This window comes from Penicillium cosmopolitanum, assembly GCF_028827165.1.
Source record: "Penicillium cosmopolitanum strain IBT 29677 chromosome Unknown utg000009l:1.0-9042332.0:1.0-9050551.0, whole genome shotgun sequence".
Taxonomy (NCBI): domain Eukaryota; kingdom Fungi; phylum Ascomycota; class Eurotiomycetes; order Eurotiales; family Aspergillaceae; genus Penicillium; species Penicillium cosmopolitanum.
The window spans coordinates 2,542,766-2,568,535 of NW_026622679.1; the positions used below are offsets into that span (position 1 = coordinate 2,542,766).

General features: G+C 49.6%; 10 protein-coding genes across 10 annotated transcripts; 7 read left to right on the top strand and 3 right to left on the bottom strand.

Annotated features, from left to right (window-relative positions):
* Window positions 1-308: 308 nt before the first annotated feature.
* N7509_009061 (uncharacterized protein) lies at window positions 309-2,754 on the top strand (the record flags this gene model as incomplete). Its single annotated transcript, XM_056633698.1, has 5 exons — window positions 309-394; window positions 444-575; window positions 632-1,061; window positions 1,118-1,336; window positions 1,420-2,754. The coding sequence occupies 5 exons, from the start codon at window positions 309-311 to the stop codon at window positions 2,752-2,754; spliced, it is 2,202 nt and encodes a 733-aa protein (XP_056484318.1).
* Window positions 2,755-3,195: 441 nt separating this feature from the next.
* On the bottom strand, window positions 3,196-5,790 carry N7509_009062 (crossover junction endodeoxyribonuclease; the record flags this gene model as incomplete). The annotated part of the gene is made up of 1 exon (XM_056633699.1): window positions 3,196-5,790. The coding sequence occupies one exon, from the start codon at window positions 5,788-5,790 to the stop codon at window positions 3,196-3,198; it is 2,595 nt and encodes an 864-aa protein (XP_056484319.1).
* Window positions 5,791-6,306: 516 nt separating this feature from the next.
* On the top strand, window positions 6,307-7,932 carry N7509_009063 (putative actin-related protein RO7; the record flags this gene model as incomplete). Its single annotated transcript, XM_056633700.1, has 1 exon — window positions 6,307-7,932. The coding sequence occupies one exon, from the start codon at window positions 6,307-6,309 to the stop codon at window positions 7,930-7,932; it is 1,626 nt and encodes a 541-aa protein (XP_056484320.1).
* Window positions 7,933-8,290: 358 nt separating this feature from the next.
* Window positions 8,291-10,540, top strand: N7509_009064 (Zn(II)2Cys6 transcription factor; the record flags this gene model as incomplete). The annotated part of the gene is made up of 4 exons (XM_056633701.1): window positions 8,291-8,356; window positions 8,406-8,473; window positions 8,520-9,435; window positions 9,488-10,540. 4 exons carry the CDS (start codon window positions 8,291-8,293, stop codon window positions 10,538-10,540), a joined length of 2,103 nt encoding a protein of 700 aa, XP_056484321.1.
* A 463-nt stretch (window positions 10,541-11,003) lies between these two features.
* On the top strand, window positions 11,004-11,915 carry N7509_009065 (enoyl-CoA hydratase/isomerase family protein; the record flags this gene model as incomplete). Its single annotated transcript, XM_056633702.1, has 4 exons — window positions 11,004-11,213; window positions 11,267-11,326; window positions 11,398-11,750; window positions 11,804-11,915. The coding sequence occupies 4 exons, from the start codon at window positions 11,004-11,006 to the stop codon at window positions 11,913-11,915; spliced, it is 735 nt and encodes a 244-aa protein (XP_056484322.1).
* Window positions 11,916-12,194: 279 nt separating this feature from the next.
* On the bottom strand, window positions 12,195-13,999 carry N7509_009066 (uncharacterized protein; the record flags this gene model as incomplete). The annotated part of the gene is made up of 5 exons (XM_056633703.1): window positions 12,195-12,559; window positions 12,651-12,697; window positions 12,758-12,910; window positions 12,984-13,617; window positions 13,666-13,999. 5 exons carry the CDS (start codon window positions 13,997-13,999, stop codon window positions 12,195-12,197), a joined length of 1,533 nt encoding a protein of 510 aa, XP_056484323.1.
* Window positions 14,000-14,369: 370 nt separating this feature from the next.
* N7509_009067 (uncharacterized protein) lies at window positions 14,370-16,723 on the top strand (the record flags this gene model as incomplete). Its single annotated transcript, XM_056633704.1, has 7 exons — window positions 14,370-14,720; window positions 14,746-15,161; window positions 15,214-15,964; window positions 16,033-16,114; window positions 16,169-16,309; window positions 16,370-16,505; window positions 16,564-16,723. The coding sequence occupies 7 exons, from the start codon at window positions 14,370-14,372 to the stop codon at window positions 16,721-16,723; spliced, it is 2,037 nt and encodes a 678-aa protein (XP_056484324.1).
* A 357-nt stretch (window positions 16,724-17,080) lies between these two features.
* On the bottom strand, window positions 17,081-18,451 carry N7509_009068 (aldose epimerase family protein; the record flags this gene model as incomplete). Its single annotated transcript, XM_056633705.1, has 1 exon — window positions 17,081-18,451. One exon carries the CDS (start codon window positions 18,449-18,451, stop codon window positions 17,081-17,083), a length of 1,371 nt encoding a protein of 456 aa, XP_056484325.1.
* A 1,705-nt stretch (window positions 18,452-20,156) lies between these two features.
* Window positions 20,157-20,864, top strand: N7509_009069 (uncharacterized protein; the record flags this gene model as incomplete). Its single annotated transcript, XM_056633706.1, has 1 exon — window positions 20,157-20,864. One exon carries the CDS (start codon window positions 20,157-20,159, stop codon window positions 20,862-20,864), a length of 708 nt encoding a protein of 235 aa, XP_056484326.1.
* A 314-nt stretch (window positions 20,865-21,178) lies between these two features.
* N7509_009070 (putative AT DNA binding protein) lies at window positions 21,179-24,690 on the top strand (the record flags this gene model as incomplete). The annotated part of the gene is made up of 2 exons (XM_056633707.1): window positions 21,179-21,391; window positions 21,439-24,690. 2 exons carry the CDS (start codon window positions 21,179-21,181, stop codon window positions 24,688-24,690), a joined length of 3,465 nt encoding a protein of 1,154 aa, XP_056484327.1.
* Window positions 24,691-25,770: the final 1,080 nt, after the last annotated feature.

Genomic DNA, 25,770 nt, shown 5'->3' on the forward strand with positions numbered 1-25,770 from the left:
AGAGATAGCCATGCCAATTAAAAGGTTTCTTTGCACATACATTGTCTTCCAAGCTCCTCCAGCCGCATTTATTTCCATAGTATCTATATTTCTTACGTTCTCAACTTAAAATCGATTCTATCCGGGCTGAATAGGGACTGTCTCCGAGCATTCCAGATGGCCCCACCCATGATCGAATTTTGACCAATCGGAATCGAAACGGAGACCTCGGCCTTGAATTCCGCATTCCGAGCTGCACCTCACCTTTTTGCTTTTGCTGCATACATGAGTCGATATAATTGTCTGGTATCTACTATTGCCTTCAAAAAATGAGCTCCGGGAAGCATGATTTTGAGGATGAGCCGCCATCATCGGAGCGAGCAAAGAAAAGAGCGAGATACACTCAAATCGCTTGGTATGGCTGAGCCCCAATATTGAACTGGTCACAATACTAACAATTATAGCAACGAATGTAAGCGGCGTAAGCTAAAATGCAGCGGTGGGACAATTTGTACGCGATGTGACCGAGATGGGGCTTCCTGTGTCTACGCCAATAACCGCGTATCGGCTCATCCGGGTGAGTTTAAGGATTCACGGTATGGTGTTCTTCAATTTGTCCGTACGCAAGTGACGGTACTGAGCATGCATATAGAGTGGGCCCGCGATTCCATGCCGTGGATCAACAGCTGGAGAGTCTACAGCGGCAAATACAACTGTTGTCGAGTCGTTTGATCAAGCTCGAGTCTTCCAGTCCTCAATCGGCAGCCACGCCAAAGAGTTCGGAACAGAGTGGCTTACATCGGATCTTAAATGCCCCCAAATCGCCACATTATATCGGCCCTACCAGTGCGGAATTTGGTTTGAATCGACCGCAGAATGCCTCTGTCGAAGATACGCAGCACCAGGACGAGGATATGGGTATTTCAGATACACCAAGTCCCGTGGCATCGGGAGGGGAAGATTCTCTGCCAGTGGTCTCCACTGGAGATCCACTAAGCCTGAGCCTTGAGGATACCTTAAATTTGGTCCAGGTCTACGAGGATAGTGTTGGAATAATGTATCCTTGTGTCGACCTGGATAGCGTTTGAGAATATGTCCATGAATATTATCGGTCGAATGGCATATATGAGATTAGCAGTGCATCAGAAGCCTTGGCGCAGGATGCACCAGATCAGGATTGGTTTACAGCCCGAGATATTCAAGTCTTGAAAATAATCCTTGCCACCGCTCTTTTGGCCGAGTCTCACGGCGGAGTGAGTTCGCTGCCCAACTAGCGGATAGTGTGGAAGATCGATTTTCGGGCCGATTCAGGGTTGCAGAGGTGGATATGAAAGAAATTCTTATAATGACTTTACTGGTGTGTCTTCTACCCTTTACCCAGGTCCCACGCCTTGCCAAAATAATGGAGTAGCTGACCTTTTCTTTTTTTCACCACGTCAGTCCATTTTTCATTCATATCGCGATGATGAAGTCATCGCATGGCGATTTATACGATCTGCATCTAGTGCAGCAATGGAGCTAGGCTTACATCGTCAGGATACCTGGCAGAGGACGGGAGGCGTATTCCCGGGCGAGGTTGCTTGGACTTGGGCCAGAAGACTGTTTTGGTGCATCTATGTACTCGACCGCAAATGGTCTTTTGGCACTGGGCTTCCATTTGGTATTCAAGACATTGATATTGATACCAACCTGCCCGAGCCTGGCGATTCTACCCCTTATCTTGCTTGTATGATATCTCATGCTCGGCTAAGCACAAAGATCTGGGGGCTTATCATGGATTGGCCGAATCGCTCACGGGTGGCCACCTCCGACCAGTGCGCGTACCTAGACACGCAAGTGCAGCAGTGGATCTGGTCTATCCCAAGCGAGCTAAGATTCGATCCGAACCAGACACCGAATTCTATAACTGCACCAGAAAAGTCGGAGCACCACGAGCGCCTCATGATGCTCCAGGTACTACTTGCCCTGCAGGGCAATCAGCTACGGATCCTGGTGTATCGACAAAATCTGCTCAGCAGTGAACACATCATGGAAGATCCCCAAGGCGCATCCACGGCGGTGGAAACAGCAAAGCGAACTATCCACATGCTTGAACATTTCAGTGGAGTATCGCATATTTACTTCCAGCGTCCAGAACCGTTCAATTACTTCCTGATATCAGCCCTAGCAGCCCTTTTTCTGGCAGTTATTCATGCGCCGAATACATTTCGTCACGTCTGTCGGCCAGAATTCTATACAGCGACGGAGCTCGTGCGCCGCTCTGCCACTCGAGCCCAGACATCAAGACGCCTGCAGAAGATTATTCGCAGTTTGAAACAAATAAAACTGCACAAGAGCAATCCGAAGCGTGAAACAACCGGAATTCGACAGCCTATATCGAGCCAGAAACATGGCGGAGGGAATAAAAATTCCGATCAGAATCATCTCACAAAATCACAACCTTCAACACCCGGAGCTCAGAATATGTGGAATTTGACGTCGGCATCGCCGGCTTCACAGAATCCCCTTGCGTCGCATCAACCCTATGATATGTCGAATTCGTTCTGGGCAACGGGCTCAAATGTTGTTTCAGGAACCGAGCCGAACATGTGCGAGGACTTGAGTAGTTTCTTTGAAACTGCTGGAGACCTTTATTTTGACCCCCAGGCCTTTGATCTCCCTGGTGACGTGGATATGGGGTTTTTTGCCCCGACGGGGTTGCCTCCGCCCAATGCTTTAGATATATTCGAAGCCGACAACGAGGCTTTGACACGTGTAATGGCTGACTTGCTTTGATACTAGGCCGGCGAAGAATTTTCAAGTGTTCAATCAAGCTTTGATGGCAGCGTACCTAGGAGTGATCATTGGAAGTTCTTTTCGGAACTATCACTAGGACAGGGGAGCAAGCTTCAGCGAACCTTGGGAAATCACTGTATCGGAGCAGTTCAAGTTACTTGTACAGGTGTGCGGCATGAAAGTACTAGTACTATCTACTAGTAGTATGATGCAGTGTACATAGTTAGAATATTTTAGACTCATGAGGAGGTGATTGAATTCCTGATGCTGATGTGCATATCTTCCAATGGTACATATCCGAATCCGATAATGCACTCTGGGCTTTTTTTCAAAATCAGCGACTCGCTAGTAGGTCAATGGTTCTGTCTCTCTTCGCCTGACGCCAAATTTAGATGTTAAAAATCACGCTGATGGGTATGCTGCTGGGTATATGAAGGCATTTCAAATCATATCAAGGATGCTAACGCGAGGGAGTCGTTTCTTTTTGCTTTGGTCTTTCTGACCATCCTGGGAGTAGTTCGTTGCCGTGGGTGGCGCTTCTGGATCGACAGATGTATCGACTTTCCAAAAGCCATTTGATGTAGTGACATTTTCAATGTGCCCGATTTTTCGGGCGGGTTTTCTGTCAGCCTCATTCTTCTTTTTGGGGGATCTGGAGATCTCTTTGGGATCCTCGAAGTTCTGTTTCAATGGTATGTAACCAGTGTCGCGCTTGAGCTCTGACAGAATAGCAGACTCAGATGGGCTAGAAGATTGATGCTTTGGAGAGAAAGGTCGAACGCCGCTAATGGCTGTTTTCTTGGGAGAAATAGGCCGCCGGGAACGACGAGATGTTGCATGCTCACGATTTTCACAATCGGGAGCAACAACCAATGATAATGAACCAATTGCCTTTCCTACCTCGTCGATCTCATGAGCAAGTTCTTGCCGAGTGTGTTTCTCCTTACATGGAGGGTGTTGGTCCAAACTATTTGGTCTCATAGCTTCAGATTTCCTCTCCTTCGAAGCGGGAGTGCTAGTTTCAATTGCCCTGAGTCGTCTGGGTGGTGATGGAACAATAGCATCGACAATTGAGATGTCTAGATCCCCTGATTCGACTTCTCCGGCACCCAGAACGCTGGTGCGCGATCGCATGCGTAATGGGTTTACCAAAGGGCGGCGCTTAGATGTCGGTGTCGGTGATGTTGTGCATAGGTTTGAAAACGTCCCGACAAGATCATCCACCTCCTGCGACAAAGCAGACATTTGAGCTGTAGTATCTTGCATCGAATACATACTGGGAGAGAGATCATATCTTTCAAGGTCAATATGCTCCGGCAGCGAGGCAGTGTCGCGAGAGGAGGATTTGCCATTTCCCGAGGCAGATGTGGCTGCTTCTAGCAGCTGCGTCTTGAACGGAGGAGACAATTCGGATCTCTCCTTGGTAAGCGTACCATATTTCAAAATGCTACCTCGCTTCATTCCTGAGTCAATTGGGCCCTTCTTCTTAGGCCCAGTTCGTCGAGTGGTGGGTTTCTTGGGAGCAGCCTTGCTGGCGGCCTTTTTAGCCTGTTCATCTTCCCATGTTTTAACGATTTCGGGAACCCCGAGCTTGGCTATTGTTTCGAAAACCCAGACCTTTTCAATGGCCAAAGGGTCAAAGCGTTTCGTCACTCGCGCCTTTGAAGGGGTTTGTGGCGGTGCCACCTCGCCAACTGCCTCTCCGTCATCCTCTTCTTCGACTGCCTGTCCCGTATTTTGCGAAGGCCCGGTCTCTTCGGATGGTGGTTGAGGATTTGGTATCTCGGCAAGAAGGTCAATACCAACAACGTCAATGGGTAGCATGTCCGTTTGAAGTTCAGTCATTCCATCCGTGCCGAAGTTTGCACGGCTCCGATGAATTTTTTGGAGCCATGGGGTGCCACAATCGGGAGCAAGTGTACCATGCGTTACACCTGAAACAGGTCGTTTAAGACGAAGTCTATAGGAGACAAGTGGTTCGGCCAGGAGCTTAATTACTTTTCTGGCCCCAGAACGATAGTTCCATTCAAGATGCTCAGCGGCGAAGCTTCTGATGGCCATTGGATCAATGTCCTGATCCCACTCCTCTCCTAAGCGGCTTTTCAAGCTTTCCATCTCACTTTTGGCAGAAACTATCGGCTCGGCATAGTATTCGAGAATTGCACGATCGGGGAAATCAGGTGGGATTCGCACGGCCTTGTGCTTTGTGGTGAAATATCCGCTCTCATTCTCTTCCAACTCGTACTGTAATCGGTCTCGCCAGTCATTCAAGTCAGAGTCAAGGTTTGAAGACTTGGACTTGATTATATTTAAGAGATCTTGACCAAAGCCCGCCTTCGCGATTTCCGCGGCCAATTTGCTTCCGCATTTTAGTACACCAGATGGTAAGTAGTCCCCGCCACTAAGCATAGCAAACAAAATCATTCCAGGTCGATCGAATGGAATGTTTGAAACATGAAATTTATTGCTCATGTTGTAGCAAGTAACGTGAGTAGCGGCAGTTGTACCGGTACCACTCTCTTTTGAGAAATTCTTTATCATAAAGGTGGACCCAAACATCAATGTATCGATATCGTCGCTCATGACGGCGTCCACAATACCGGCCTGCTGCAACCGGGCACATTCGGCCTCGGCCTCACCTGGGGCCTCATGCCAGGGAAACCTGAAGCGATTGATGAGATCTTTCGATCGTTGAATAATCGGCGCATTCCCGTGGCCGCGGGATGTTGTCGCCTTGCCTCTCTTGAAGGGGGGCTTTTTACTCCCATCGTAGACGAAAAGCGGATGAATTGGAAGGGCAAGGAGTTTGATCAATCGGTAGAAAAGGGTCCGAATTTCAGGATTCTTGCCTCCACGGCCTGCTTGAACTTGAAACAGCCAGATTGAAATATCGACCGCAACACGAATAGGCCTATTTTCACGCTCGAGATGTGAAACGGCTAGCTTTGACAGTGCGATGCGCTCACCTGCACCCAGGGCATTAATAAGTCTACTCTTGTTAGCAGGCGTGTTCTCATTTGATCCGAGCGATCGCATATCGTCGACCAGCTGGCGTTGCTAGGCACTTCGGATATAGGATGCACATCCCGTTCTCCTTTCAGCAGAACTTACCCTGGGATTCCCATTATGCCAAAAACCCGAGATCTTGCGCAGGCCGCCTTAGCATGCAAACGAAAGGGCCATGTGGAGGAGGAAAAGGAGGGGTAGTTGAGGTGAGGTGAGGTGAGGTGCGGTGAGGTTGCGAGGTTGACTTGGCTGGAAAGGAAAAGTAAATAAACCACGGCCCGATGAAGATCCGCGTTCTCCCCAGCTTTCACCAGCAATTCATCAGCTCCCATCAGTTACTACTACTCCAACTGACAACTAGCACCTCTTTTCAATATACCGAGCTCTTATCTGATGACCGAGCAGCATTGTCCCCTACATCGCTAGAGCGAGTTCCTTACCGCGGCGGATCTCTTTGGCTCCGAGGGGCAAACACAACCGCGCAAACAAGAGCGCAAGAAGAGTACGACAAGCTTCACGCCCACGACGAGCGACCCCAAACACAAAATGTCTGCGACATCCAATCTCCGCCATAGTCAGACAGCTCGGCCCTCCTCTCCTCACACACCACAGCAACCGCTCCGTTCAGCGAATACTTCTTTCGCGAGCGCATCATCACCAGGCTCGTCCTTTCGAAACGAGGACGATGCGATCATTTTCGAGATAGGAGCGCGATGTCTCAGAGCTGGCTTCGAAGGAAATGGTACTCCTGTATGCGTCAAACGCTTTGGACCTGAAGAAATGCGGCGAGCAGCGGACTACCGGGGATGGATTCATGGGGACATTGGAGCTGGGCCGCTACCCAAGCCTGTCAATGCGGAAGATTGGGTTCGTGATTATGAATTGTGGCAGCCCGACCTGAAGAATGTCGACTTGGGGCTAGTCGAGGATAAGATCGAACGTGTTTTCCGCGAAACCTACAACCAGTACCTGTTGACCGACGCGGGCACCTCCCGGCTGGTCCTGGCCCTCCCTGCGCTTATGCCACACCCGCTACTATCGTCACTACTATCCATTATATTCGGTCGCTGGCGATTCCCTAGCATCACCCTTCTCCCGAGCGCCACAATGTCTACGACAGCGGCAGGACTGCGATCCGCTCTGGTCGTGGACCTTGGATGGGCCGAAACTACAGTGACAGGGATCTACGAATACAGAGAGGCTGTTACAAAACGGAGTACGAGAGCGATGCGAGCCTTGATGTTGGAAACGGGCCGTTTTCTCACTCGGTTAGCATCGGGTAATGATAATGATGAGGGGAAGGAGGATGATGATAAGGAGGAATCATCAGATGGTGATATCTCCGTGGGATTCACATACTGCGAGGAAGTCGTGAGTAAATTTGCCTGGTGCAGGCAACAAGCTGAAGCCCCCGACACACAGACTGCAACGGACCAGACGATCTCGATTCCCTCCCCCAAAAATCCAGAGCACGAGTACCGAGACCTTCCGCTCTCCGATATGGCAAAGTCTGTTGAAAAAGTCATGCTGGCGCCGGATGTCCCTGAGTGTGACTTGGATGATGAGGAGAAATCAATTCCCTTGCTTGTTTACAATTCTCTCCTTTCCCTGCCGCCTGATGCAAGAGGAACCTGCATGGCGCGCATTGTCTTCGTTGGCGGTGGAGCTCGGATTCCTGGCTTGCGCCAGCGAATTCTGAAGGAAGTACGACTATTGATTGCCCGACATGGATGGAGCCCGATTCGAGGCAAGGTCGTCGAGCGACAGCGACAGCGATTGGAGGAAATGAAAATCACATCCCAAACCAATAGTCATAGCCAGTCTCCAGATAATATCCCGGCTGGCACGACGGACGATGAAAAGGAGAAGTCTGATCCTTCCAAGGAAGAGCCAGAGGTCGACTTTGTGGACCAGAAGTTGCGTCGACAGAACAAAGATACACCACTACCCATCCAAGGAATTTTACGCGAAGTCGAGTCCTTGGGACCATGGGCTGGAGCTAGTCTAGTGACTAGCTTAAAGATTCGTGGAACGGTGGAAATTGAACGGGAGAAGTTTCTCCAATATGGGTTGGCCGGTGCGACTCGAGACCTGGAGCAACCTGTCCCCGACCGTCGATCGGGACTTCGTGCTGGAGATCGATCCAGCTGGACCCTGGCCGGATGGGCATGAACGCCGTGAATCTTTGTTTGATATGTTGACGGAATTCTTTGTTGATCTGCTATGTTGCTCGGTAAATAGCATCTGGATACCCCTATTATGAACATACACTTGAGATTTTCACGCCTTCCCCGTAGCATGAGAAGTGGACCATACGGCTCTTGAGAACAAATCTCGCATGCGGTAGTTAGATGGGGAGCCTGTTATCATGGAATATAGACAATTCATCGTCTTATCAAGTCGCTGAGCCTCGGCACGGGAACAAGTTGAATGCGGGGGAAACGGACCCACTGACGAACGCAATAGCTTTTGGCCTGCATTATCTTGAAGAGATCGTTAAAGGTGAGGCAAATGTGCAGGAAATCTCGGAATGGCACGGTTTAGCCCACCCCCGTTAAGAGCACCGACAGCCTGCGTTGCTTGCAATAAGAAGAAGGTATGGATTAATGACCCTCCGAGAAGAATCCCCTCGCTCACTGTACCAGGTTCGCTGCATATTTGAAGACAACACAAATACGTGTTCGAACTGCCAGCGGCATCAATGGCCCTGCTTGTAAGTAACTTAGTATGAGCTACTAATATCAAAATACCGAAATTAGGGTATATTCTGACGAGTATGCCAGTCAGCGTGAGCGCAAGAGGAAACGGCAGCGCAACCCCGATGGCGTACCACATGTCACTACAAGAGAAGACAGAATCCGCAGGCGTCGCTTAAGCCAGACTGAAGATCAACATGGAGACATCTCAGCCACAGGCACGATTGATAGATCCCTGGGAGAAATCTCGGAGGATGATGCGACTCATATTGACTTGCTGCATGAACAAACGCCAACCACTTATGTGGAAAGTGGAAGTGCTTCTTCGGCCATCGCAGCGCAAACAGGAATATCCGATGAGACTCCATCAGAAAATCCATATCTATCGGCACCAATTATGAGTTTTATGGCTAGATCCCGCTATTTCGATGATACTTTGATTATCAACGAGGATCAAGCCAGATCATATCCAATCGGAGATGCTGATGGACCGACGGAGGATGATCATCAACTGTTACGATCACAGGGAGCCTTCGAGCTACCGCCAAGAGCGGTGCGTGATGGGCTGATCAATACTTTTATGGAGCGGTGCTCACCTTGGATGCCTATTGTGGAGCGCAGTTGGTTAGAGGAAAGTGGCTCTCAAAAACCGTCGATGCTTCTTTTGCAAGCCATATTTGTCGCTGCGAGTAGAGTTACTTCTGCACCTGCAGTGACTGCATATGCTTCAACGCATCAGTTTTATCGGCGTGCGAAAGCCTTATTTTGGTCTGGATACGAGAAAAACCCATTGACCGTGGTCGCGGCTGTGTGCATCCTACATTGGTACAACCCGGAAGGTCCTGAGCATGTTTCAACAAACACGAGTGGCTTTTGGCGATACGTTGGAGTAGGACTGGCTCATCAAATTGGTCTTCAAAAGGAACCCATGGATAGAAAAGATGCTGCGTTGAGACGCCGCCTTTGGTGGACATTATTCGTACGCATCATTTATTAGTCCCTTCTGGTACGACTATGCTGACCGCTGTTAGGCCAGGGATTGCTTGATATCAGCAGGGCAAGGCCGACCACTTGCCGTATGTATCGAAGATTGCGAGCTAGCACCTCCTTACATGGGAGACTTCCAGGATTCGAATTCGAATGGGTCTCTTTTCATTGCTTATGTTGAAATAAGCTCCATACTGGGTCATCTCACACAGCACTGCCGGCGGAAAACCCTCACACGACAGATACGGCAAAATATTGAGAATCAACTATATCGCTGGACACGAGAACTTCCGGCATCTTTACGGCTTTTCCAAACCTCCACGAGGCCGCAAGAGCCTAGAGAACAACCACAAAGCATACTGAGTCCGTACAGCTTTGAGGCGCGTCAGTTACATATTGCGTATTTTATCTGCCTCGCAATATTGTGTCGTCCCAGCCAAGGGAGCTCTCCCTCCCCAGCGGTGGTGCTGGCGTCTTCATTCGTAGCAGGCATGTTCGAAGATTTCTTAGCAAGAGACGAGATACAATTCCTGGGGCCCATATTTACATTTCACTTGCTTGCTGCCGGAATTGGCTTGCTCTCAGTTCGCAAAATACCGTCACTATGGGAGAAAGCAGTCTACAGCTTGCAAACCATTTATCTTTCGCTGGAGGTTCTTGCTCAGCGCTGGTCATCTGCTAAAGGTAGCCTCAGAGCACTAAAGAGTATCGCCAGTGAACAGGAGGGCACGACGAGACCTGACGATCAAGCTCAGCTAGTGCTTCCACGAGAGAATCACCCTTTCTTTCAGGGCTTTGGTCCAGACATATCCTGGGCTTGGCCGTACTTTATGCATTCAACAACCAACTCAATGAGCGAAGACACTGCGTACCCAGCGGGTGACGCTGGGAATATTTCACACGACACATTCAACGAGACCCATACTTCAACTACTGAGGAGTATCGGCCGCTTACGACGATATTAGATCCCCATACTGGGCTTGTTATGGGGGGCATGACGCAGAGCATCGGTGATGATTTCTTTCACAATCAGTACCAGGGTATGGGAGACTGGCTGTTTAAAGATTTGAATTGGGCCGGTGATACTCCCTGGTAGCTACAACAAACAAGGCTCATGCGCATAACTTCAAGATTTTCGTGACTTTTATAGTCGGTAGAGATATTTCTTTCGGGAACACTGATCCGAGTATGAAAAATGATGGCACTGCCATGGTGTGACACGCCCAAGAACGGTCGATGCGTCGATGCGTCGATGCGTCTAGGTGAATTTAGGGAATGCTAGTAATTTATGATATGTCCATTCCCGGATTCTTGATCCTTCAAAGGTGGTCACTTCAATACCTAATGCATTTTCTCGGTGGCGTCCACTAGTATCAGGCCGCGGCCGGCATTCGGCAATCGGTGAATTTCGGCAATGGATTCAACAGTGAGTGGGCCGGATGATCTGGGGATGCGGGGACTCAAGCTAGCTTCAGAACACCAAAACAGATCCCAGGAGGCGAAACAAGACTTAGCAACGAGTGAAAACTGAATTTCGCCTTAATCTAAGCAAAACCAACATGTCGGATATCCCAACATTCAGGAACCTCTCTCTGGAGAGACATGGGAATGTCTTTGTCCTCACAATGCAGAAGCCCCCGGAGAATCGTCTCAACTCATGGTACTGTCAGGAAATGATTCGAGCTTATCGTACAGTTGAGAAACTGCTGGGCCCTGATTCGGAGGGGGCTGTTATAACTCGCGGCAACGATGCCAAATTTTGGTGCACTGTAGGACGCCCAACGAAGAAGTTTAACGATTATGCTAATTTATATGGCAACAGGGTCTGGAATTAGATGAGTCGGACAGCAATCCGTTTGCAAATACAGATGGATTCTATCCGGTTAGCCTCCTCGCTACTATGCCTCAAGGAAAAATATGGCAAAGCACTGCGATCTAACAGCGTGGATATAGCTCATTCATACGATCCTGGATTTCCCCTTTCCGACGATTGCATTGATTACCGGACACACATTTGGGGGTGCCTGTCCTCTTGCCTTAGCTCATGACTATCGCATCATGAACTCTCGCCGGGGGTTCATCTCGATGCCGCCTGTCAACCTAGGTTTGCACTTCGATGGAATCGGGGCTCTTCCTCGACTCAAGTTGCGCCCTCAAATAGCGCGAAAAATGCTCCTCGAAGCGCACAGATGGACAGCAAAGGAAGCATTGGAAGATGGTATTGTTGACGCTATCGCCGAGCCTGAGCAGATGCTGGATGCAGCGATTGAATTTGCGGCTAAATGGGCACCAAAGGCAAAGATGGGGTTAGTCACATTCGACCATCAGACTGAATTATACTAACTTGCAATCATCTAAGTGTATATGCACTTCTTCGTCAAGAGCTTTTGGGAGAGGCGATTAAAAAGTTTCAGCGAATCAGTTACGTCCACAGTAGAATGACTTCTGCACCCGCCAAGGTTAAAATCTGACCCTTCGCCTGGATACTAGGATAGTTTAGTCACATAATGATACATTCATCTGTCTTGGATGTGGATTACAGAAGATAGTACGCAGTAACATTTTATACTAGAGCGAGTTGCCAACCTTGGAAAATACTAGTATTCCAAGTCGATCACGTTCTATCTACCTGGGCGACCTTGGAATACCTGCTCGTACTAGTACACTTATCTAGTAACTAGTAGTTGATGCTCGTTGCTTGTACGCAATCATATATTACTATCAGTGTCTGACTCAAATATATATAAAGTTTAAAGTCTAGCTCTAAGTTCCTTGCTCCAAACTTGTATCTCAGGGATGTCCCGGTAGTTAGAAGGGAAAAATCGCGGCCCCAGAATCTTCTTCTGCACTTTCCCAGTCCCTGACTTGGGAAGTTCGCCCTTGATCACACGTAAAATAGTCGGAATCTTATATCCCGTGAGCTTGCTTCTCAGATCATCCCTCAGCTCTGCCAGACTGAGTTTCTTGCGGGTCGTATTCTGGTCTGTCTTAAGGCTGATTGTCGCCGCAACTCGTTGGCCAAATTCTTCATCCTCAACACCAACAACCATCACCTCGGAAACATAGTCAAGGCCTAGGATTTCACGCTCAATGTCAAGGGCCGAGATCTTGTACCCTCCCCGATTTTATAATATCAATCGAGGCGCGACCGAGAATAAAGTAATAGTCCCCTTCTTTCCGAGCAATATCTCCCGATTTAAAATAACCGTCCTGATCGTGGGCTTCCGAGGTCGCTTTTTCATCATGAAGATATCTTTGAAAAATTTTATCAGATTAGTAAAGGCCACGAACTGAAAAGGGTGCATAGACATACTTGGAGAACATGTATGGACACTTCACAAGAAGATGACCGTCGTCCTCGAGCTTGAGACAAACTCCCTCAGCCACACGACCGACACTGTTTCGCGGGGTTTCCCGGGTATCGAGATCAGTTTTGATGACTGCACCAAACTCTGTTGCACCATATCTTGTCAAAATTGGCTTCTGTCGCAAGTCTTCCCAGAAATTTTGGACGGGGCCGGGCAATGCGGATGACCCACAAAGCATCGTGCGAATGCTCCTGGCTCCAGCAACATATTGATCGCGTACTTCGGGGGGCTTGGGTTGCGATATTCTCTTCATAATACCGCATCATGCGCATATAAATGGTAGGCACGCCGGAGAAGAAGGTCAGGCCACCTTGCCGCCAACGTTCCCATGTCCAAGCCGTGTTGAAGCTTCCGCTTCGGAATTCAATGCATGCGCCGGCCGTAAGGAAGGGAAGAAAAGTGAGACCCACGCCAGAAGCATGATGTACTGGTAATGTGTGGAGTACAACATCTTGTTCCATGATACCGTAAAAGTCTCCATCCGTTTCAGCATTTCCCGTCAGCCAAGTACGGCGCTGCACCGCGCCTTTTGGTGGACCCGTTGTGCCGGAGGTGAATATCACTGCACTCGCGCCATTCATGTCAAGCATCCGATTCGAAGATATCACGATCTCGCTCGCTGGAAATGGTATGGGTTGGAAGAAGGATGCGATCGGGGATATGCAAGGAATATGGAAATTTTTCTTCTCTCCCATAAATTGAGCAATGGACTTTGCCAGGTCTTCACTGGTCGTACTGGCAACCAGAGAAACGCATCGGGCTTTGGAAAGGAAATATGCTGCTTCTTCCACGGGCAGTCCTGCAGCTGTTTTGTTTTAGCTCTGGCTTCTTATTCTTTCGATTGCGAACTTACCCATTGGCACTACTGCAGCACCAAGTGCAACAATAGCAATGAAACCAACTGTGTACTCATATCCCCCAGCTGCCAGTAAGCCAATATAAACTTCTTTATTCTCTGCTAGGTCCCGAAGTGTCTGAGCGCTCATCCTCCGCCTGAGCTCATTCCGAAATGCGAGCGCGTCAGACACAAGATCGTGGTATGTCTTTTCGATATTTGCATTCACATCTCGGATTGCCACCCTCGATGATTTGCGTTGGGCATAACGGAGAAGCTTATGAAACCAAGGTGAGTTAGGGAGAACATTTTCACCTTCGTGTGAAGGCACGTAGAGAGTTCGGTCATCCATTGCCAGTCGTGTTCCTTTGCCCACCTGCAGAGTGAAAAGTTGTCAACGATCAAGTTCCGATTATTCCTTCCACACAGCAGTTTATAGGCCATCGGAATTCATCCGTCTTCTATTTTCTCTGCCCTTGTAAATTATCTCATCTGAATCGGCTACTTACTTCCCCGCAGTCTGCCCGCGTTGCTCGTCGGGGTAAGTCCCAGCCGGCATTCGGCATTCGGCGAATTTGGCCAAACGCAGAATTGAAGCCTAGGTATAAGGGAAAATAATTGAGGGGTGGACATGCAAGATGATAATATATCGGGCCATTCATATTCAAAGCTGATCGGCTACCAAAATATTCACTTGGGAGCGTTGAACAAATACAAGCACAATGCCCGACTTCACAGATAATCTTCGCCCGAGTCAACCAGATGGGCCTACTACACTTGCCCGCGAGCGAGCAGAGTCCAATATCTCGCCCAAGGAGCTAAGCCATCATCTTCTTTCGGCTGATGGATTCTTGGAGCGACAGTCACGGATTCTGTCAATCGTGCAACTAGAGCCACTTTTCTCCAAGGAGAAGCAGCAGAACCTGTCTCGCCCTCAGCGATTCAAGCTGGGACTTGCGCGTGCGAAGCTTCTTCGCCGTTTGAAAGACCAGCATAAATGGAGCCATGATGAATATAAGATGGCTGAGTACTTGGTTGACGATGTCTCACCTTATTTTTTTGCACCTGGAAATGTTCATCACAACCATCCGTGAACAGGCCAGCGAGGCACAGCGAGCAGAATGGATGCCACTCATTGAATCATGGAAGATTGTCGGCGCATATGCCCAGACCGAGCTGGGACATGGCAGCAACGTCCGAGGCTTGGAGCTGGAGGCACGTTGGGATGGCAAAACCAAGGAATTCATTCTGCATAGCCCTACTCTGACCGCAAGCAAGTGGTGGAATGGAAGTCTGGGCCGTATTGCAAACCATGCCATTGTGGTCGCGCAACTTCTGCTTCCAAAGGATGGCTCAGAAAATAAATATGTATCTCATGGCCCTCATCCATTCATTGTTCAGGTGAGGGATATGAAGACACATCTCCCCCTGAGCGGCGTAGTGGTTGGAGATATTGGTCCAAAATATGGCTACATCACAATGGACAACGCCTACATGCTTTTTAATCATTTCCGGTAAGCATCCGTGCACATTTACAGGGACAGTGAGAATTGACGAGCGACATAGGATTCCTCATTCTGCCATGTTGTCGAGATATTCCAGCGTGAACCCGAACACTGGCATATACACAAAGCCTGAACAGCCCGCTCTGGTCTACGGGTCTTTGACATACGTTCGTGCACAAATCGTGCATCATGCTAGACTCGTACTTGCACGCGCAGTCACAGTTGCGGTGCGCTATACCGCTATCCGGAGACAGTTTCAAGATCGCGATGGCGACAAACATGGTCCAGAAATGGCAGTCCTTGACTACCCCACAGTTCAGATTCGTATTTTGCCTTTGCTGGCCACTGCTTTTGCATTGCATTATACTGGGCAGTCGATGCGTGCTATCTATCAAAGTACCCGTGAAGATGTTGAACAAGGAGATTTTCGTTCCTTGGCCCATATGCATAGTATGTCTTCCGGACTAAAGAGTCTTTGCACTATGCTTGCTGCGGACGGAGTTGAGACATGTCGTCGCGCGATGGGAGGGCACGGCTTTGGTGGTGGGAGCGGCCTTATTCAGCTAAATAATGACTACCTGTCAAAGCCAACGGTCGAAGGTGATAACTGGATGATCACTCAGCAAGTGGCAGCCTACTTGATCAAGAAAATGACTGCGGCTGTTGACTCGCTAGCCAGTCCTGCCAGCGACAAGACCGATGCAATTTTCAAGGAATATATCCGAAATCGCGGATCCTCGCCTTCTGGTCTTGATGTGCTAGCAAGTGATCGGGATGTCGTCAAAAGCTTTGAACTTCGTGCTACTACCTTGGTGAGTGTCAAATCCTTTATGACTGCCTGGTGTGACCACTGCAGCCCGGATTTTCTGACAATTTACAGACATATGATGTGTATGAACAACGCGTGCTTAAAAAGAAGAGCTGGAACAGTCTACTCATCCAGCTTCATAAGCTGAGCAAGGGTAAGTCCAAAAAATGCAGCAATTGATCTATTCGTCGCTAATAAATTTATTTAGCCCAATCGCAGTCGATCCTAGTTACCAATTTTTTCGAATCGTTATCAACTAACAGCTCTCTCTCGGATTCTACGAAGAGCGTCATGTGGGAACTCTTCCGGCTTTTTGCTTTTTATACCATGGAGAATGAAGCCTTCGAATGTGAGCTAAAATTGAAATTCCTTCATACGCCAGAGTTTGAACTAATGCCGAGTTAACCAGTTTTCCGTTGCAATGCCGTCACGAAATCCGCCCTTGACGGTCTCCCTGCTCGTGTTCAAGAACTGATGTCCCGGATCCGACCACATGCGGTAAATCTTGTTGACTCATGGATGATACCAGACTATCTTCTGGACAGGTATGAGGATTACTTCATTCAATAAAAGGTCCATAGTGCTAATTGCATGGTTCACTAGTGCTCTTGGCCGGTATGACGGTCGAATATACGAGGATCTTTACAATAGGGCCCACCGTCTAAATCCCTTGAACAAAATCACATTCAATCCCAACTATTGGGAAGATGAAATTGTCAAAGGGAGTGGAGAGAGTGGAGCGAGTATACTATCGAAGTTGTAAACATCGAAATCATGCAATTTGGGGTCGCAAAATCATAGTGCGGACCATTTTGGGAACGACGATAACCTCCACCTTTCTCGTGGGCCGGTCTATCTACCAACCATTTGTTATCGAAGGCCAAGAAATGAAGCTGACATGATATGCTGTATTATCAGCGACGAGGACCAGAGGCTTCGAGGCTAGCAGAGGATGCATATTACGATGAAATATTGAGTAGTAAAATTAACACATTGGGTCTATGTGCGTTAGTTATGTACACCATCGAGCCGATTGCTTCGGCAATCACCTATTGACAACCCAAGCATGAATTAGTGCATCGTAATGTTTTGATGCTAGAACGAAAATTCTATTGCCATCTTAGAAAGTACCAAACTGGTAGGTAGCAAAGTTGACAACAGGGCCGTCGTCAGGTCCGAAGATCTGGTCACGACCCCATTGGGGATTGTTGATGCCGTCAATCCAGTCCTCGGTCTCGATAACAACGCAACCGTACTTGTTGACATGGGTGGCACCAGAGTTGCCGTCCTTGGCCTTGTTACGCTTGGCCTGTGACTCCTTGGTCGCGATGGTACCGTTCTGGCCGTTGCAGGTGTAAATCTGGATGGCACCTTGGTTGGTAGCAACGTCCAGGCTGATACCGGTCTTGTCGGAGGCCAATCGCACAGACGGGACAACAGAATCGGAGGCGGAATAGGCGGCCGGTCGGTCAGTGATCCAGCATGTATCGTAGCCAGTGCAGCCACCTCCACACAGGCCAGTGGTCTTCTCGATGTCCTTGCCGATTAGCTTGGCCTCGGTGAAGTCCAGAGCGCCCTCGAAAGCGGTGTCAACATCAAGAATCTCGCCAGTGGGGATCAGGATGCTGTCTCCGCCGATGAAACGCTTGGATAGGGGCAGTTGCAAGGTGGTGTCCTTCAGAACATTCTCGTTCTGAAAGGCGTTCAAGCTCCAATAGATGTGGTTGGCCAGCATGATTGGAGTCTTCTCAGTCAGGGAAAGTGACACCAGCTTCGTGGTCAGCTGGGGAAGTCCCTTGGGGTTCTCAGCGGACCTCTCAGTAGAGACACTGAAGGTGGCATGGGAGATGACATCGCCAGGGAAGTTTTCGAAGCCCTGATCGAGGAGGGTGAAAGTGACAGACGCGTCGGAGTGAGCGGTGACAGTCCAATTGCGCATATCATAACCGATGAAGCCACCGTGAAGAGTGTCTTTCCCACCGTTCTCATTCTCGGGGATGTGATAGTCGTGACCATCAATGGAGAAAGTGCCATTCTTGATGCGGTTCGCGTAACGGCCCACGGTTGCACCGAAGAAAGTGCGATTGGTCTCGCTGTCATGGAGATAATACTTGGGATCATCATATCCAACCACAACATCTTGGAAATCACCGTCACGGTCAGGGACCAGGAGGGAGGTCAAACGCGCGCCGTAGGGGATGATCTTGGCGGTGATGTTTTCTGCCTTGATGGTGTATTCATGGAAGTGAGCATCCGAGGCTGGACCGGACGAGGAAGGGGTTGAAGGCTGCGAGGTCGAAGCTGCTGAGGGAGCAGCATTCACCAGGGCTGGGATGCCATATAGGGCAGCTGTGACGTAGGACTTGAGATGCATCCTGACGGCCAAGAAAGTGATTGCAGTGAGGAAGAAGAAGCAGTAAACGGCCAGAAGTCGAGGCGTAATCCGCGCAGGGCACAGGAATGTGCGGAGGTAATTGAGGGGAGGGCGCATTATAAGGTAACCAGCTCCTTTCCGATCCCAGTAACTATCGTCATTCAATCCTTCGAGACTAGCCTACCTCCGCATGGCTCGACGCTAGGGGGCGGGGCTGGGGGACCGGGGTAGGCTACCGATTCACGAATTATCCGGCAGCAGTGGCGTGAGACAGGCCCAATGATTGGGGGGGAGACCTCGCGGGGAGAGAGCACGGGAGAAAAAGCGGAGAGAGGAAGACCGAGCGGTACTTTCTGGGGGGTTGAGGCTATGGGCAGAGCACGGCAGGGCACAACAAGTCACAACAAGGCTCTCGGGGCGTCGGTGGAGCAAAAGACAAGCAATGGTTGAAAGGGTTGAAAGGGGACGGAGGCAAAACTGCAATTCTCCGGTGGGGGGAAGACCACATTCCTACACCAGCACAACACAACAACACACAATTTCACGGGAATGACATGCCGATCGCTTATTCGGGTTTAATTAATAATTAATAATTCTTACACTACGGTACGGAGTAAATAATTACTGCAAGCGAAATCAAAGATCGAGTCACCGTGTCCCTGGGTGCTCCGTAGAAATATAGCGCTTTGATACACGCGGAGTAGTACCTCTTTAAGTCCGGATCGAACTTGGAATTCATATTCAAGTTCAAGTTCTTCTCCCGTTTCTTTGATCTATGTGATCCAACTTGAATCTGGGAACTAGTATCAAATATATTACTAGTAGTACCAGCGCTGCGCACTGCCTTGGGGAATCCCCGCTTGGAACTTGAACTTGAAGTTTGGCTCCCCCGAGGACAAAGCCTACTACCTACAGGTCAGAAGAGCAAGGAGGAGAGTTGGGGCCAAAGGCAAAAGCAAAGAAAAAAAAGAGGGGAAGCTCCTCAGCCCACCTAGTTGGGTATTCCGAGTTCTATCACACCTACATACTACACTAGCTAGTACTTACTACCCCGCGCACGTTTGTCTAATTCAGCTGGTTAGTGGTAGTATGATGCAGGTGATGGTGCCCTTCATGAAAATCGACGATTGAATACCGCTTAGTGGTCAAAGCACAACCAGCCAGTACAAACAGTAACTTTAAGTCCAACGTTGTATTTATACTAACTTCGAGTGGACCGGGATTGTTTCTATACTGTCTTTGGCTGCCAGTGGAACTTGAACAAGATCCACTAGAGGGAGAGTCGAAACATCTCTACTCATTCGAAAGGAGAAACTCCGCTACCAGATATGAAATACGGCGATTTAACCATTTTCAGGCAAGGATCACCAGAGGTCACCTGAGCCAAGCTTTCAAGTTTGTCGACAAAGCATGCAAGGAACAAGATCGGCAGCTCTAGAGACACACACGAGCGGTCGAAGATGGATGCTCTCTATCATGGTGCTTAGAGTATGGAAGACCAAGACTATCAGAGACCATGAGCCATTACTGGACTTGGCAAATTCCTATATTGCTAACCTAGAGACCTAATGATGCCTGTCGAACTTCAACTACAACCAAGGTTCGGCTTCGTTGGACTTGAAGCCCGAGGTTTGCTGAACCGATCACTTCAATTCTGCGTCATTTCAAGAAGACAAAAGAATTTGATTATCCACGACCGTAATACCAGAGCTTTCAAACAGAATTTCTTCTAGAGAACAAAAGATTCGTTCACTTCCATTGCGACCATAGCCGTCATTTATACCTTTCTTCCACCATAGACTCCCCAGGGATCGACCGAGCTATGGTTGAACCACGATGTGATGAGCTTTTCCGCGAAATTGAAGCCAAATTCAAATCGTCCGATATCTCACCCGACAAATGGTACCTAACAACCCTCAGTTCTATCACCACAACCTCAGAGCCCCACATGGCAGAACAGCTGTATCTCTACCTGATCAGCCAACCGACCTACTCGTCAGCCGATGCCCATAAAGCCCTGATAAGAAGAATACGAGAGGCTCTATTCAAAGGCATTGTATTACTGGGACTCCCAAAGCCCACCGAAGCCCTGATCGCTATTAGTAGGGTGGAGGCTGAGGACGGCCTAGATCAGACATTCAGCCGCGAGGGTTGGAAGTGTGACGAAGATAATTACAACCATGGAATGGCATGGCTCACGAGGCTTTATGCACACAATACCGATGGTTTGTTGAGTATTTTCAAAAGTCACCGCGATTTTGGGTTCTGGGTTGCCAACATCGCCTACGGTCTCCATCTTGCAGACCGTCAAAATTTGGATGATGTTGATACCGAGCTGGTTGTACTACCCGCGGTTATGGGCCAGAATCTTCCACGAGAGACGTATTGGCATATGAGAGGCATCCGACGATTAGAAGTCTCTAAGAAAGACGTGGAGATGGTGTGTGATTGTGTACATCGGGTGACTCAATTTTGTGGAACAAAGCTGGATCGAGTCCCTGCCGCGCAGCCAGTGGAGGAAGAATTATAAGAGGCTGCTTGTTTAATAGCAGTACATTAGAATATAATGCCGGCGTGATAAATCAAACAAACTTGAAAAGGGAGAGTCTCATATCAACAAGATTACCCTTTTGGGACACGATTACCTAATCCAATCTCCATGCATCGCCCGCGCCGCTTCGGGAGACTTGTTTACGCATTGCCCCGCTGTTTTGTTGGTGGTTGAACAGATTATCTGGCTGTTTGGTGGCCATTGTCCCTTAATTATCACTGCATTCCACGGGTGCGCTCTCTCCACGCCCCCTCGCGGCACGCGTGCCGAGAATCCATCGCATCGAGCCCGTCATGTCCGCCATTACGCGCAGCTCAAGCTCCTCCCCCGATGTCCTAGGCCCGCCAGGCGACGCTGAATACCTGATTTCGTCTCCGATCAAGCCCTTTACCGGTCGCCAAAGCTTCTACTCACCTGCATTCAGCGCACGCAAGCCAACTCCTGCAAAACGACCACGCCTGAGCCTCAGCCCGACGAAGAGTGCGCATTCGATCCGATTCGACGATGTTTTGCTTCCTGGCTCGCCTGCAATGAAACTCGCCGGTCGCCATAGATCTCCCTCCCCTTGAAGGACCAACAGGATGGAAACGTGAGTCCGTGGCGCATTCGAGTCACACTCGAGGCGACGCAGGACGAGGAGAATGAGCGCGAAATGCAGCTTAGCCCGTCGCGCAAACGACACCGACCGACGACCGTTACAACAATGGTCCCCTTGAAAGATGGCCGTAGTCCATTGGCGGAGAAAACACCGTCGAGATCGCGCGGGCGTCCGCGCAAGTCAGACGCTAAGCCGCTCAATGGATCACCTTGGCCAGCTAGCCCTGGGAATACACCAGGTCGACCAGGAGAAACACCGAAGAGAAAGCCAGGCCGACCGCGGAAGAATACACCTAGGCCAGCTATACAGGGTTCGCCCATGATTGAGGATGAGGCATCACCAGCTCCGGAGCCGCTGCATCTTCTTGAGACTGAAGAGGAGCCTCAGATCCAATTCAGCCCAATGGATATTGTCGAGGATAGAAGCGTTGAGCCAGTGCGAAATTGGAGTCCGCTCAATATTGCAGAAAATGGTGGCTTGGATAGCGACTCACTTGGAGCGGATGATTTGCCCGTCGCAGATCTAACTGGGCCAATGCAAACGAATAGGGCGCACTTGAATACAAGCGCCACTCGGGAATATGGAAGGACCACATACGACACGCCTATTATTACAGAACAGCAATATCTCGGCAATGAGGAAAACATAAACTCAACCCCGTCAAAAATGCCTTCGCCGACCCGAGAAAGGCGATCCTCATCAGTCAGATCGGCACGCGATGCTGGCATGGCCTCGTCGCCTCGAACGTATCCAACCCCAACCCCAACTTCCTCGCTGGCCGAAGAAGAAAACCAAGCGCGGGAGGCACAGGGACAACAAGAACGGGAAAATGATGATCGCCAGCCCCTCTCCGACCCGACGGACGAACACGAAGAATTCGACTCGATAATGGAAAGCGAAGGCTTTACCATGGTGTCTTTGGATACTCTCCCTTCAGCTCAGCAGTTCGGATTAGGCAGTAATGCTAGCAGAGCGACAGACAATGCTGCGAGAGTCTTACAAGATCGACACAATGGACGAATTGGCGATCGGCTGAAGCGCAAACTCCCAGGAATTAGTGATCTCCAGAGTGATAACCATAGCTCAACCAGGCCCAGCCCTGTAACCAATGGTTTGTCTCCAGGCTCTCGACTTTCCTCGCACGCCCGCCAGGAACTGAATGGTCCAGCCAAACTCTCTCCTGCGGGACCTGTCTCCTACCCTGATCTCCCTCCAACATCTTCACCAAGGAAAGAACAACCCCAATTCGAAGAAGAGGAAGAGGCGAGGTCAGGAATTTCCCTCGAAAAGGAGCCAATTCCCCTAGATGATATTGAGGAAGAGAGTGAAGATATCGAGGAGGAGGGCGAGGAGGACGAGGAAGAAGAATTGGACGAAGTGCATGTGATACCCAATTCGTCCCAACTTGAACGAGAAGAGATTCCTCAAACCGACACGACAGATAGGATGAGGTCGCAACGAGAGGCTGAATGGCACGAGGAGCGACAAGCTGTCAGCCGAAATGCTCAAGATGCTCTCGATTCCAACCGCATGATTTACATCGACAGCGACCAAAATGCCTCTGAAGATGAAGGATTGGAAGAGGACAATGAGCACAGCGATCACCTACAGTCTGATTTCGGGTCCATCGGCGAGGAAGATCACAGGCAGCCCGGTGAATTTGAAGAAGACAATGCGTTTAGCGATCATCTACAGTCTGATTTCGGGTCCATCGGCGAGGAGGATCGCAGGCAGCCTGAAATATTTGAAGAGGACAGACCTTTGAGCGATCATTTACAGTCTGATTTCGGGTCCGTCGGGGGAGAAGAGCGCCGGGAGCCGAAAAGATTTGAAACCATAGATGAGCAGGAAGAGCCTGAGGGCTTCGAGCAATTTGCTGACGAAGAGGTTGCTGGCTCTGTCGACCCTGAGAATATCGGTTATTCAAAACCGGGACCTGTTCTCTCCAGTCCCTCTTCCACGAAATGGCCTTTATATGACGAACCCAAAGTTTCAGATGGCGAGGACAATGGCTATGATGATATTTGGCGCCAGGAACCCGAATATCCAAAGCTTGAAACACAACATGTACATGAGCCCGAGCCCGAGCCAATCGCCAACTATGAAACGGAAATGGAAGACGAAGAAGACGGCTTTGACGACATCTGGCAACAAGAAGCCCGTGACAACAGCTATCTCTCGCATCATTCGGACAACCAACTACAGCGACCTGCCGAAGAGGCTGCTAGCCCTTGGCGACAAATTGCGGCAAACCCTTCGTCTCAAAATCATCTCAGCTCCTCGCCAGCTTACGTGGACCTAGAAAGGGATGACCTGCGTCATTTGAACCAAACACAAATCCGCAAACTCCGTGAACGCGAAGTAGATCTTTCTGCCCTTCTCGCAGCAGATGATACGCCTAATCGCGCAAGATACTACAACGGGACAAGCACCCCCCGAAGTATACTACGCTCTGCTACACAGCACTCATCTATCAATGGCTCTGCTCTGAAAAGCCAGTCAGGAAATCCTGGAAAACGAGTTCGCTTACAACCGCTCTCTCAATCTCCCGAAAGAGAGCCAGAAGACGAACAGGAATCCCCCATTTTCCGACATAACTACTCCCAACAAGAAGCTCACATCAACGATGTGGAGGAGATTGGTAGCGTTTCTGATGGAGCCTCCAACGAGGCCGAACCGGCACATGGGGATATAACCATCACCCCGCAACATCAGCGCCAGTCAGACGTGGAACCCCAGGGGTCATCCTGGTTCCAACGAATCACCAGTCTTACACCTAGATGGCTCAAGGCCCCTGCTCATTCCGAAGATGACGAGTCTAGCTCTGTTTCTGAAGATGATCCTAGGGATGGCTCTGAAGATGAGCCGGAAGATGGTCAAGTTGACCAGGGCGAACTTTCCCTCCAATCACCTCTCGAGGTTGAAAGGACACCTCAATCAATAGGTCTCGAACAAGGGCATGGCGAGGCTGTCTCTTCAGTGGAAGAAGAAGACGAGGACGAGGGCGGGAGGAGCCGGTTTGATCGGAGCATCTCAAGCGAACTTGTCGAAGATAACCCTGCAAATATGATCGAAGAGGAGCACGACTCGCCGAAAGGGCCGAGGCCACTCGCCGTGTTTGGCTACTTCTCCAATGACCACTACCTGGCTCTTCGGCGCATCTACCGAATCGCGAAACGCCACCCCGAGCGGTTCCCCCTACTATGATGCACCGGGGCGGGCCCAAATTATCGGCGATTGGATCTGGACTTCAGATGGACTCCATGGAGTTCCGATCTCTGAAGCGCAGTTCTCGATTATTGATCGATTTGTACATGAACTTTCGCATGCTGATGTACAATATGGTGGATCAGGGCAAGTGGAGTGGACCGACGCAGATCTGCACAGGAGGCTGATCAGCATAATCATTGGCGAGCAAATCCGAGACGAGCGAAAGGCCCAGGCGAACCGTGGGGCCTCTGTTGATACATGGCGATGAACACATTCTGACCTTCCTTTGGCGTATACTTAGGAAAGATGAGGACGAAGCCGGTAGTTTGTCCTCTAGCGGCTTTTCCTTTTTTTTAATGATTCCCTCACGGTTATTGGATTGGAATTGTACTGAGATACCTTCCTCATGTGAATTCTGGCTTTTCATTTTCAGCGTGACCTCGATACCTTTTTAGCGTTTTTTTTTTGTATTCGCAGCTTCATTTATCTTGTGTCATAAATGTAGAAAACTGTTACAACCTCCAGGTCTGGGCTCGGCCATAATTCTAAACCGTTTCAAGTACCTGGTTTGGCCTTCTGCAGCTGTGCCAGATGGAGGTCTTAGCGAACCACGCCCGACTCCTGCATCATGATTCCTGGTTTTCCCGAAAGTTCACGCTGGTGGCGATGTACAGATCAGACGAAAACATCACGTCGATTTCACAACAACCCTGAGACACGGACTGTTTCCCTTCTGTCTTCAATACTACCATGTTTGTCTATCCCCGCAATATTTCCTCGTCATATCAATAAAGCCCCGAGATATGTACGACTGCTTGTGTCCTCAGGTACACGAGCGCGACTCTAGAGCTGGCTCCCGTTGTATTCTCGACCAACGCCGCAGACCTCAACCGGCTGCACCAACCAGGACTCCCCGGTAAATTGGTGTCTCTCGCGTGGGCAGCCAAGCACAATAACGCATATGAGGTACATCGGGCTCACCCCCACCACCCGTGCGAGCGCCTCCTGCACGTTCGTTTTCGTTAGGCGGGTTGTCGGTCTCAATGCATACGAAGCACAAACACTCGCGGCGACAAA